The sequence below is a fragment of the Trichoplusia ni genome, assembly GCF_003590095.1.
Source record: "Trichoplusia ni isolate ovarian cell line Hi5 chromosome 21 unlocalized genomic scaffold, tn1 tig00002036_group20, whole genome shotgun sequence".
Classification (NCBI taxonomy): Eukaryota; Metazoa; Arthropoda; class Insecta; order Lepidoptera; family Noctuidae; genus Trichoplusia; species Trichoplusia ni.
In genome coordinates this window covers 20,944-34,149 of record NW_020799841.1, presented here as the reverse complement: position 1 = coordinate 34,149, position 13,206 = coordinate 20,944, and the positions used below count along the sequence as shown (strand labels likewise).

General features: G+C 39.4%; 1 protein-coding gene across 1 annotated transcript; it reads left to right on the top strand.

The window, feature by feature from the left end:
• Positions 1 to 1,232: 1,232 nt before the first annotated feature.
• LOC113506650 (paired amphipathic helix protein Sin3a-like) lies at positions 1,233 to 11,172 on the top strand (the record flags this gene model as incomplete). Its single annotated transcript, XM_026889477.1, has 14 exons — positions 1,233 to 1,350; positions 1,930 to 2,104; positions 2,375 to 2,529; positions 2,814 to 2,963; positions 3,321 to 3,418; positions 3,752 to 3,868; positions 4,210 to 4,386; positions 5,890 to 5,994; positions 6,686 to 6,884; positions 7,981 to 8,148; positions 9,004 to 9,095; positions 9,554 to 9,647; positions 10,124 to 10,248; positions 10,459 to 11,172. Coding segments are annotated over 14 exons (2,487 nt in total), but the record flags the coding sequence as incomplete, so codon positions are not given.
• Positions 11,173 to 13,206: the final 2,034 nt, after the last annotated feature.

The following is a 13,206-nucleotide window of genomic DNA, read 5'->3' as shown; positions in this document are numbered from 1 at the left end:
TGTGATTTAAGTTACAAGTACTAGACGTTTATTTCTTTCAAAGTACAAAGCATCTCCATTAATTTATTGGTAGTGACCATTATATTACATTTTAAAATAGGAAATACTAATAACAGTTTTAATTAACACATAATGCATTTCATTTTGCAACTAAAAATTGTTCCACTGAAGTATCATAAAACTTTACGAAATAACATTTGAATGTAAAACGGAAATTTACTATATTCCAAGTAAAACCACATTATCAATTTTGGTAAAACCAAAACAGTTGTAATCTGCGCATACAGTGCTTATCAGATAAACAAATCAAACACGTTTGTTATCGGATTGTTTTTAACAACACTTGGATATGCATGTGACCAAGTCTTAGATTCATACTTGGAGTAGGTGATTCATTTTTATCTTCGAAACTCGCGATAGGTGTGTCTGTAATGTTATTTAAATGTCTTGGCAATGTTAAGTACCCCCTTTTGTAGTTTATATGAATGTTTTACCTAGATATATGGAATGTAAAGTGAATGTCCTATCCTATTGCAAGGCTTTTCACTTAAAACCCCCTAAAATGAGCCAAACTGCATGCTACCCCATGGTATGACAAATAAGTGACCATCTCGCAAAAAGGCACTTACTTGCTGTAGCAGCTGATTATATACATTCCTTAAACCCTCTTTAAATGCACATAAACATGTGAAAGTTAGTTGAAATATCTGAATTTTCAAATTGGTTAAATATTATTTATTTCAATGTAAAGTAAGAACAAGCTAAGTATTTACGGTTGTATTGTACTTGGTTTGTCTATGCATATTCCAAATTATGGTCAAAGAAATCATAGTTTAATTAACAGAGACAATGATGTAAAAACATGCGATGTGCAATTAGACAGAATGTCTGTGGTGATCCCGCATGCTGCCTTCCACTGAAGTCTCAATAATTAATTTTAAAACTATTTTCCTGCTGGCAAACATGATGAATTCGTTAACAGTGTCTATTTGTATGACAAGTATATTATAATGAGTATACTTTTCAAATAAAACTAATTTAAATACTGGTTAACAATATACAGAATTATCAGAACAGTTGAACCACTTGAAAGAGGCGCAAACTGTTGTCAATCACATATTGTCTTTATTGTTGCTTCATATTTGTCAGCAGAAAAACAGTTCACACAATTACCTCTCTATCCTAAACTATGTTACTATTACCCACATAACATTAGCTAACAGTAAGTATGATGTTACACCCACCAGTTGCCGAAGCACAGCAGCTCGGCGTCCAGCACAGTGACGGCGCCGCCGCAGCAACATCACCATCTCAAGAGGTCGCCCAGCTTCACCTCCTCCAGCCAGATTGGTGAGTCAAATGAATAGACGAGTGGTAAAGGTCATCACGCTAAACCCAAAGTGCACAATGTGGCGCGGGTTCGATCAACATGTCGGATCATTTGTGTAATCCGCGACTGCTTATCCTGAGTCTATGAGATTAAATTTCTATGAGTGCCGGAAGTAGTTCCGTATAGGCCTTGTTAGCCATCATCGCAAGTGCCAAAATCAGATAAACTAACACGGCTTCTGTTTCAATCATCTGTCATAGATGTTAGAGGCCACTGGCCACCTCTGCGGTCGAGAGCGTACGCACCGGTTTCATAGTTTCGCTAGCTCTGAGGTCCCGGGTTCGATCCCTGGTCGGGTCAATGTAAAAATTCACATTTCTACATTGTCTCGGGTTTCGGGTGTTTGTAGTACCTTCGTTGTATCAGAATTCCATAACATAAGTGCTTTAGCAATTTACTTTGGTTTCAGAAACGTAATGTTGTCCGCATTTATTTATTATATTTAGTATTTATTTACCGATAAGTTCGCGAGTCACTTATAGGTCAAATATAACACTAGCTAACCTGATTATCACATTAATACGTCTCTCTCTCTCCAGCAGCTGTGGGCGCCCCGCCCGCCAAGAAGTCCCGCCTGTCGGGTCTCACGGGCCCCACGGTGCGCGACGTGTCGTACGCGGAGGCCTCCAAGCTGGCCACCGTGCACGAGTTCAACTTCTTCGACAGGGCTAGGAAGGCGCTACGGTCGCAGCATGTCTATGATAACTTCTTGAAGTAAGTATTCACAGCCAGAACTTGCTATTTAGGGAAAAGAACAGATTTCCGTCTAGTTAGGCTGTTTTCCAGGCTCTTTTAAGTTACAATAATGACTAGGTGCATGGTTCCAAAGTGTCATTCTTATGGAGGAGAGCGGCCAAGAAAGTCCATAAGTTAGTAATGCGTAAGTAAATTGCTCAAGAATTTTGGCAGCTCTGTCTTTTTACCAGTAGTAATCTAACCTGAATCCTAAGATTATATGATAGTAATGTAACCGTGTACCCGCAGATGCCTGCTGCTGTTCACGAACGAGATCATCTCGTCGTCGGAGCTGCTGTGCGTGACGGAGCCGTTCCTGGTGCGCCACCCCGAGCTGCACAAGTGGCTGGCGGACTTCCTCGGCCCGCCCGAGCCGCCCGCGCCCGCCAACACGCTGCACTCCGGTATGTACTGCCTGCGTAACCTACAACAACACTCATTTACTGATTGCTTTTTGATACACAGTTTTTACAATTGATCCATCATGAAACTTTTAGCGCAAGTATCGAACACATGGCTACGTATTAAAAGAAGCTAAAACGAGAAACAAACAAATAATTAAACGTCAAAAATCGCTTCTTCAACACTTTAATATTATTATACCAACGTGACTTAAGAGTTACAGTGAATTTGCAATATGAATATTCTCTGTTTTAGTTAAACTAAAGCCTTTTTTTTCGTCTCCTAGGTTACAACAGCTGCGGTCTGGGTGCTACAAGCTGTGTGCCGGTACCGACGGGCGGCGTAGGCCCCGAGCGGCTGCGCTACGAGCCCGTAGGCGCGCTGGGAGCACAGCTACGACACGAGCGACCGCAGGGAGATGCCGCTATGGATATAGGTAAGGAAATACACATTCATAGAAAGCACATTAACTAGGACAGAACAGATTTGAAGACCATCTATAATAATAAGCAACATTTATGTTTATATAATATCTTTATTTGCATTCCATAATGTAACTTTTACATATCTTAAAGCTAGCTACAATTATAGACCCCATAGGACACTGCAAAAAGCAAATTCCATAGTTGTCTGTAGACCTCTGTTCGTCGAAAACACAATTTTGCGTTTGACCATCTATAGGTTCTTATTTCTTATATAGCAAGGGCTTTCGCAATAAGCAATTTTTCTATACATATATTGAATGATATAACCACTTAGTGGCAGATGTTCTGATTGGTGTACTGTCCCGCAGACCTGACGACGTGCAAGCGGCTGGGCACGTCGTACTGCGCCCTGCCGCGCGAGGCCGCCGCCCGACGCTGCTCCGGCCGGACGCCGCTCTGCAAGGAGGTCAATACCAACACCTCATTATATATCCATCCTTATAGAAAAGAACATAACTAGGGTTATTTGGAGATACAGTTACACAAGTTACTAAAGTTGCAGTATAAACGAAAATTATTTCAAGTGGTTGATGTATGCATTACATAACCAGAATTTAAATAAACAATTTATTCTAACTTTCAACAGCTATAATATGTACCAATAACATTGCAATGACAAGTCATTAACAGTTCCTTGTAATTTATTCTCAATTATAACCTCTAATTACCATAGGGTTTAAACAAACTGCGACTATCTGTACAACTCATATTATCTTACTAATCTTATATTCTATACCAGGTACTCAACGACACATGGGTGTCATTCCCTACTTGGAGCGAGGACTCGACGTTCGTGACGTCACGGAAAACGCAATACGAGGAGTACATCTATCGGTGCGAGGATGAGAGGTTTGAGGTATGTATCATATTAAAATTTGTACAAGAATATGGTATTTACTCTGGGTAACTCAGGTGAAATTAGTTGTCCAAGGTTCATGAAAAAAATATTCAGCTAATTCTAACAATCTTAATATAGCTTGTGAAATGGCTTCAAAGCTAATGGAGTTGAAACAAACAATTACAACCAATTAATTTGTTGTATGTAAAGCTCGGCTTAGTTGTAATTTCAAAACAATATTAACAGGATGCGAGAGCGTCTGATACTGTCACTGTTACAACTAAATTCTATACGATATTATAGACAATTGACAATATATAAATAAAAGAAGTAAATAACAATCCTCCATTTATTTCCAGCTGGACGTCGTGATAGAAACGAACGCGTCAACAATCCGTGTCCTCGAAGGCGTCCAGAAGAAGTTATCACGCATGACTGCAGAAGACGCGGCCAAGTACCGACTGGACGACTGCCTCGGCGGACACTCGCCCACCATCCACCAGCGGGCGCTGCGCAGGATATACGGTGATAAGGTGGTACGATCGAGTCGGACCTGTAGGCATGCTGTGCTAGTAGCAGGCTGTAGAACAAGCTTCTACGATGATTCAATAAGATAGTAATCAAATGTGTTTATATCGTAGGAGATTAGGGTGGATGTAGGGGGTAGGTGATTCTGGGGTGGAAATCGAAAGAGGTTGTTGTAGCTTTGTATGCTTAGGAAGTTTTGGAGGATAAGAAACTTGGCAAGTATCAAATGTGTCATAGGGAGGTTAGGGAGGATGTAGAAAGGTTAGGTTTGGGAGATAGTTGGGTGAAAAAGTATTTGTAGTTTTTTATGTCTAGGAAAATATTCTGAAGGAAAATATTCAGTTCATTTTTAAAGCTTTGAATTTGGGGTTTTGGTATTTTTTTTTGTTTGATAAAACGGAATAGATCAGTCTAGAGAAGATTAATAGATTAATTTAGGATACTTTTCTGAGGATTAACCATAGAGAAAAGTCTATAATCAGATTTAGATTAGGTTCTGGGCTTATACAGTTTTGTGGTATGATCGTTTTTTAATTAGCAGTTGAGGGCTAGTTGTTTTTTTTTGCTATTTATTATATCACTACTATAAAGACAGTCTGCTATTTTATTCCGCAATTATATTATTTTATACACAGCATTGCATGCCTTTGTCTATGCTCCTTTATATTTAGTTTTAGTTAGTTTTAAGTGGTTATGGTTAGTTATATGCACAGTAAAATATGCTATGTATGTATGCTCATGCTAAAACAAATAACTAAATACAGAAGTTTGCACTTAAATTCAGTTAAACTATATTTAAGCTAAATCTATGACATTGTGATAAAGAATGGATAAGAAAATATTTAAATATAAATTACACGTAAACTTGGAAACAGTATTTCGTGTTGATTTAAAAGTTGAGTGTTCACATAGAATGATACCTGATTTAAACTATCAACTTTATAAGCAAGAGCACACTTACATATAGCAATAAATGCAAACATAAGCTTAGTAGTTCAGTATATAAAGCCTATTAGTTTGTACATGGTGTTAATTTAACTTTGATGAATCGATGAAAGTCTAATAAGTTAAAATACAACTTGAGATAGTTCAACATCTTCATTAAGTGATAATAATGGTTATAATTTGTCTAAAGTAAATTGTAATTGAGACAATGATGACAAACCGTGCGATGTGCTTTCGACAGAGTGTCAGTGGTGATACCGCATGCTGCCTTCCTACTGAAGTCTCTATTATCTACAATTTAATTATACCCCCGAAAATACTATTGCACCAAGAAAATAAATTCTTATTCCAGTGTATCTGCTCTCATCATATTGATCTGTTACAAATAAACAATATTATATCAGTATTCAATTTGGGAGCTATACAAATTTGAAAAGTTTAAATAAGGTTTTATTCTATATTCGGGGGTTCAAAACAAGCTCAAAAGTCAGTTAAATCATCACCATGTATGTACACCGCTACCCTGCAAGTTACCGGCCGATGTGATTACAGTCGTCTGTTTACAGGCGGTGGACATCATCGCCGGGCTCAAGAAGAACCCCGTCGTCGCTGTTCCCGTCGTGTTGCGGCGGCTTAAGGCCAAGGAGGACGAGTGGCGGGAGGCGCAGAAGGTAACATTCACTCTTTATTGTGTACTAGCTTTACGCCCGCGTCGAGGTCGGTTTAATCGCGTTTTCAAGAGAACTCTTCAAAGTCCGGGATAAAAACTACCCTATGTTCCTTCTCAAGGTCAACTCTATCTCTGTACCAAATTTCATTAAAATCAGTTCAGTGGTTTTGACGTGAAAGCGTAACAGACAGACCGACAGAGTTACTTTGGCATTTATAATATTAGTAGGGATGTAGTGGTATAGAAGCTAATAATCGAAGGAAAAAAACAACATTAGTGGGAGAAATAGTCCTTTGAAAATCAGTGCTTAGGTGGGTTAGATATTGCGCAAAAATGTACAGTTATAAGAATAAATGTAATTCTTGTGATTTTAATTCAGATTAAAGAATAATTATTTTATTAACATATTACAAAGCAATACTTCGGATGTATAATGGCATCTTCTAAACGATACCATACGCATTGTGTAACTAGATTGTATTTGTATGTTATTCATACTCTAGATTTTTTTCCTAAATCTAGTTTGCTATTGAGACAATGATGACAAACCGTGCGATGTGCTTTCGACAGAATGTCAGTGGTGATACCGCATGCTGCCTTCCTACTGAAGTCTCTATTACCATAAAAACTATTTAAATAATTAAAATATTCCAAACATCAACAAAAATCACTAATTCAACTTATTTCAACAGGGTTTCAACAAACAATGGCGAGAACAAAATGAGAAATACTATTTGAAGTCTTTAGACCACCAAGGAATCAACTTTAAGCAAAATGACTTGAAGGCGATGCGGTCGAAGTCGCTGTTCAACGAGGTGGAAGCCGCGTTCGCAGCGCGACGGCAGGGGCCGCACGTCGTCATCAACTATGAGATGCAGAGCCGACAGGAAGGTAAGAAACTAATTATAATATACTAATATGATCAAAAAATTTATCTTTTTGTTTCTGCGTCGGAATTTGTTAGCAAAAATCTTTAAAAAAGCTCCGTGTAATAGATGTGATTATTGAAAGAATAAAATGATAGCACTAGGTTAAACTGTTGACTGTTCTGTACAATATGAAAAGTAAATAATTAAAATCGACGTAATTTAATGTGGCCAATTCCATTACTATTATAGACCTCTGACTAGCAGTATAGGGTAAATAAATAAGATTATTCACAATTCCATTAGAAAAAGTACACACATTCCACAGAATTAAGCAAAACAAAGGCTACTCGAATTGTATCTCTAAGTGTCGCCTTGTTCCATAGGTTTAGAATAATACTTTTTAGTCTTTAATCACATCAAAATTTATTTAATTTGAACATTACAAAAGTTATGAGACAATGATGACAAACCGTGCGATGTGCTTTTGACAGAGTGTCAGTGGTGATACCGCATGCTGCCTTCCTACTGAAGTCTCTATAACTTAAAAAATCATATCCATTAAATGCTTGTAGTAAATAAGGGATCGAAAAAGCGATCGTCTGTTTACGAAACTTAACAACTAACAACAAGATAATGAATAATTTATAATAACTATGTTCCTTCCGTAAATAACTCTGTAATTACATACCGACACATTTCCTGATCGATTGTACTGCTGTTTCTAAATAATTACACCTATTAAAATCTAATTCTAAGTTTTCATCGACTTCTTTTGGCTTTTCCGTAATTGCTTACATTGTTACAAAGTATGAGTATTCGTTTTAATAGTAAGTGTTGGTATCCGACTACTTGAATGTGTTTTTTAATTTATTGAACAATTTAAGCAAACAATACTGTAAACTTAAAAGCAACGAAAACAGCAATTATAGCTTCGCTCCGCAATAACCTACCCTAGATTATGTTCTAGTTTAATAGCATATAATATGAGACACATAAAAGAGTAGCAAACACCAAAACATTTAAAGTATTTATTAGGAAGTTGATATTATCCTAAGATACTTTAGTTTCTCAAGACCTTAAACTTAGATAATTAAATCAATATTTGTTCTTCCACGCAGCAATAAAGATCCTACGCGACACAGCGGAGCTGCTAATCCACCACGCGCGGCGGCAGACCGCGATACAGAAGGCGGAGAAGCGTCGCATCAAGCAACTGCTGCGGCACTTCCTGCCAGACCTGTTCGCACATCCCAGGCAGCCGTTATCTGATGATGAGAGGGATGAAGGTATGTGTCAAAGATGTTATAACTATACCTACTTAGTAATAATGGTTCTCAAGTAGTAATATGTCAAGTATGTAAATAATTAAATATATAATTCTAACTTATTAAAAATTATTAGGTTAGCTCGAACTTTTCATAAAGAAAATCCATTTAATAAGTAACCATTTTATATTCATGTTCTCGAAATTATTACTTGTTAATAATGGTTCTAAAGTAGTCATTTGTCAACCTTAAAAGAAACTAGGATGAATTATGTCACTTTTACATGCCAATTATTTTTTGAGCTGTATTTATCCTATTACCTAGTATTTATTGAGCTGAACTCCACATATTCTAACTGGCTTCGATGAGTATAGTGGAATAGTCCAGCAAAAAAGTCAACCTTGCATCTGTAAAAATATAAAACTAAAGTTTTTGGTGTGTATACATTGTGGTACATTGTGGTAAAAATTTATTCAAGACGTACTTGTGGCTCGTAATTAAAATCTAATACAATACGATAAAGTAATCTAATACAATACGCGGGTCTGCTGGTAGAGATTTCTTTAGAAATAAGCAGCACCCTTGTACATCCTATTTTGTAATTTTGTGTTTTTCTTTATTTTTTTTGTGTGTACATAAATTATTAAATAAATAAATAAATAAAGCAATAAAATAAATAATTATTCCGAAGGCAACAAACATATGAGACAATGATGACAAACCGTGCGATGTGCTTTTGACAGAGTGTCAGTGGTGATACCGCATGCTGCCTTCCTACTGAAGTCTCTATTAACTAACTGAAACTTTCCTGAAAAATCATCATCTTTAAAATACAATGAATAAATAATTAAACTAACCACTTGCTTGTTCGTCCAGAAGATAAGGATGACGCCGCGAGTCCGGGCAGTCCGAGCGGCGAGGGACAAGATGACAAGAACAGCAATGCTGTGAAACAAGAGAAACAAGAGGTAAGCATCTTTATATACTGTTACGTAGTAGGGGAGCTCGCCAACAAGTAATGTATGGCGTTAGTTTGACTCTCGACATACAAGTAATTAATTATGGTCTTCCTAAAATGATAAACCTGAATGGATTCGGACGAATGTTATATTTTATATGGAACAACCGAGTATCTGATCTAAATTATATATTTATTTTCATTATATCAATGTAAATGGTAGTTTTTTTGTGGATATTCATATCTATTCATTGAGACAATGATGACAAACCGTGCGATGTGCTTTTGACAGAATGTCAGTGGTGATACCGCATGCTGCCTTCCTACTGAAGTCTCTATAAATAATCACCAAACAATTTACTTAATGACTCTAAATTTGGTGTTCAGTCTGGCTACTTTACGTTCACCTAGATATCTTTGTTGGTCTTTATTTTCGTAATACTAATGTAAGTATAAATTTGTCAACAGTCGTCGGAATCAGACAACGCGTCGGACAAAAGCGGTAAAAACAATAAAAATAAGGAAAACAAACCCAAGAACAATAACAACACAGATAGCAAAGGTAAGAAACGTAACATTAAAATAGAATATTGTATGTTTTGTATTATAATGTGAGACAATGATGTAAAAACATGCGATGTGCAATTAGACAGAATGTCTGTGGTGATCCCGCATGCTGCCTTCCACTGAAGTCTCTATAAATTACACCTAAACTATAATCATACCCTAGAGTCGCGTATATGTTAAATCCAGTGACAAAATGTGTTATGGCTTGCTTGCACCAAGAATTACGTAATTTGTCTTAAGCTTGCTGAAAAGTATATAATATTAAAAGATTTTTACAAGTTGAGTGGTAGTACATAGTTGATATTTTAATCTTTTATGCCCGCTAATGCATGAATACCTGACCCTTGTCTTGTTACCTTTAACTAAAAGAAGAACTAGTTTTAATTTATAGCATTTTATTTTCTACGACTATGTTACAGACATAATCTGAATTCAAGAAATGTTACTGAACCTTTTTTGTGTATTTGTTAGATGGTTCGAATGCATCGGCGAACAGTGTGAAGCGCACGAGTAGTAACGAGGAGATGTCCATGAAGACTGAGATTAAAGCGGAGCCGCAGGACATCGAGGACGACTACAGAGACCATCCGCCTAATGTGAGTCTTGATAATTTACGTGTGATAAAACTAAATTCATGTTTTTGTGCGTGATACGAGTAAATGATGATAAAATTCTTGTAATAGGTTGAGGTTTCAGAATTGCTGTGGTTGATATATTTGATATCTGAGTCTCGTATCACAAGCCCATTGTGACGAGTGCTGTAGAGTGTAGAGAAAGCTTTAGTAACGTGTCCCTCCCCCCTGCAGGAGGCCCGCTTCGTGTGCACGACGTCGTGGTACCTGTTCCTGCGCGTGCACGGCGCGCTGTGCCAGCGCCTGGGGGCCGCGCGCCGCGCCGCCGCCGCGCAGGCCGCCTCCCGCGCCGCGCCCGTGGCCAGCGCGCTGCGCCTGCAGCCCGCCGCCGCGCCCGCCGACACGCCCGCGCAGTACTACGACGTGCTGCTGGACCTGGTGCGCGCCGTGCTGGACGGCAACATGGACGCGCCCGCCTACGAGGACGCGGCGCGCGAGATGCTGGGCATCAAGGCCTACCCCGCCTACACGCTGGACAAGCTGGTCAGCATCGCCGTGCGCCAGCTGCAGCACTGCGTGGCCGAGCCCTGGTCCATGCGCGCGGCCGAGCTGGCGGCGCGCGGCGGCATGCGCGGCCCGCTCGCCTACGTGCGCCGCGCCGCCCGCCTGCTGCGCCACGACCACTCCGTGTTCCTCGTCAAGCTGTACGGCGGCGACGACTGCCGCGTCAGCTTCGAGCTGCTGGACGCGGCGGGCAGCGGGCGCGCCTCGCCGCCCGCCTACCGCGCGCGCCGCGCCGCGCCCGCGCCCGCCAAGCCCGTGTTCCTGGTGCGCAACGCGCGCGCGCGGGCGGGCGGCTACTCGCACAACGCGCACTCGCTGCGCGCCGCCGCGCCGGCCGCGCCCGCGCACCGCCGCAAGCCGCCGCGCCTGCTGCCGGCCGAGCCCGCCGCCCCGCGCCGCGCGCTGCAGCTGTGCCGCCGCGGCGCGCTGGCGGCCGCGCGCGCCTCGCACGCCGCGCTGCACGCGCGCCGCCGCGACCGCTTCCGCGCCTGGCTGCGCGACCACCACGTGTAGCAGCCGCAGCAGCAGCCCGCACTGCGGACACGTTTTAGTGCCCGCCGCGCGACCCGCGTCTCACAGATCTCTTAACAAGTACACCATGTATTGTGTAAATAGAACCGTCAAGGTGATAGTGTTACAATGTTGACGAACCAATTGTTCATTTGTAAACAGATGACTTGACAGCAAATATTATTATATTTATAATAACTACTGTGTTTTATTCCACTTTACTACCGTAAACCCACCCCAAATACACACCACACCACCTTACCGCTCCCAAATGTTGCATAATGCTTCATATTACAATAATATTGACATGAATATTATGTTTTATGAACAAAATACGATAATAACTCATCAGAGGCGGTCAAGGCTTTATGACTAATGAAAAAGGTACACCTACATGAGTACCTCTAAAACAATGAAATATACTAAAATGACCTCTGCAAACCGGTAATTTACCGTAATTATTAAGCCAATAAATTTTATTTACTAAAAATGAGGCTAAATAGCTTCAATTACGAGGTGTAATTTAGCATTATTCTCGTTTTTATTTAAAAGACGTACAATCTTTATGCAGTTACAATGCGCATTTTCTATGGATGAACATTCTAATGTCAGAGCAATCATAAGCTTTTATAACATAAAGGTAAGGCTGGTTCAACAGGCTGGGCGGCGCTGATGGGTCAATAGGTACCTAAATTGGTTATAGCTATTGTATGCAATGACATGAAATCACTTATTCTTTAAGTAGGATGTATCATCACTTAGTCTTATTTTTTAAGAACACTGTAATCGACATAATATCCTAACTGGCTGAGAAGAAACGACAAAATTAAACTCGGGGTTCGTATATTCTCGCTGACCGCTCAGCGCAGACGCCGCATACATTTCGACATCGACGCTGACGGCCAGCGCGCAGCTAGTCGGCGTGACTCTAAAACCAGCCGGCGTAACCAAATCCATTTAGGCTTACATTTTAATCTAATAAATTTACCGAGTAAAGTGGCTGCAGGTGTCCGCTGGTTAATCGCAAATTGGATTATTGTGAATTGGTAAGGTAATACACCAAAAACTTGACAACATTAGAAGCTGGGACATAACTATAGATACAGTTGTTGATGCAAACTATTAAACCAGCTGACACTAAACTCAAGTCATTACTTACTGATTGTACTTCTTAATGTTTCCAGAGCGATTTATCTTAACTGTACAGTGTAATTGGCACTCATAACAATTTACCGTTTAGATTATGTAAGTAGGCATGTATGATCTACGATTGAACACGCACAGGCCACAGAGACTTATGTATATAGATTATCAAAACAGTTATTTGAAATGCGAACTTTGAACCAACTACGTTATTTTATTATTTTAAATTTATTTGATAATATCAAAAATATTGCGGAATCAGAAGAAAACAGACGAAGGTGGTTGGCTATCAATCATATTTCTAAAATCAGTATGAATTAGCAAGACAATAACTTTTTATCATATTTTTCTTTTTACTAATAGGTATGTTTTATATTCCTTTGCACTATTTTTTTTATGAAAAAGATGGCTATCTCTGTCATTTTCTGACATCACTATTCTCTGTCTACGTATTAATTCTGTATTTTGTATAGTGTTTTGTAAAGTAGGCACGCACGAATTTGCGTCATACTTTTGAAAATAAATAGGCATCGTGTTTAATAATTTCATAAATTATGTTGATGTTTATTGATAGATGTCTATTTACGTAAGTAGGAACCTATTGTCATTTATCTAACTATTGTATTAAATATCTTTTTTAGAGACGGGCCGAGTACTGGTTTGATACTCGGTACTCTGCGTACTCGGCCGAATAATTCGGTTATTTGATAACGAGTAACGAGTATACTTTGTTTAAGAAAAGCAATATATTTAGGTAGATTTAAT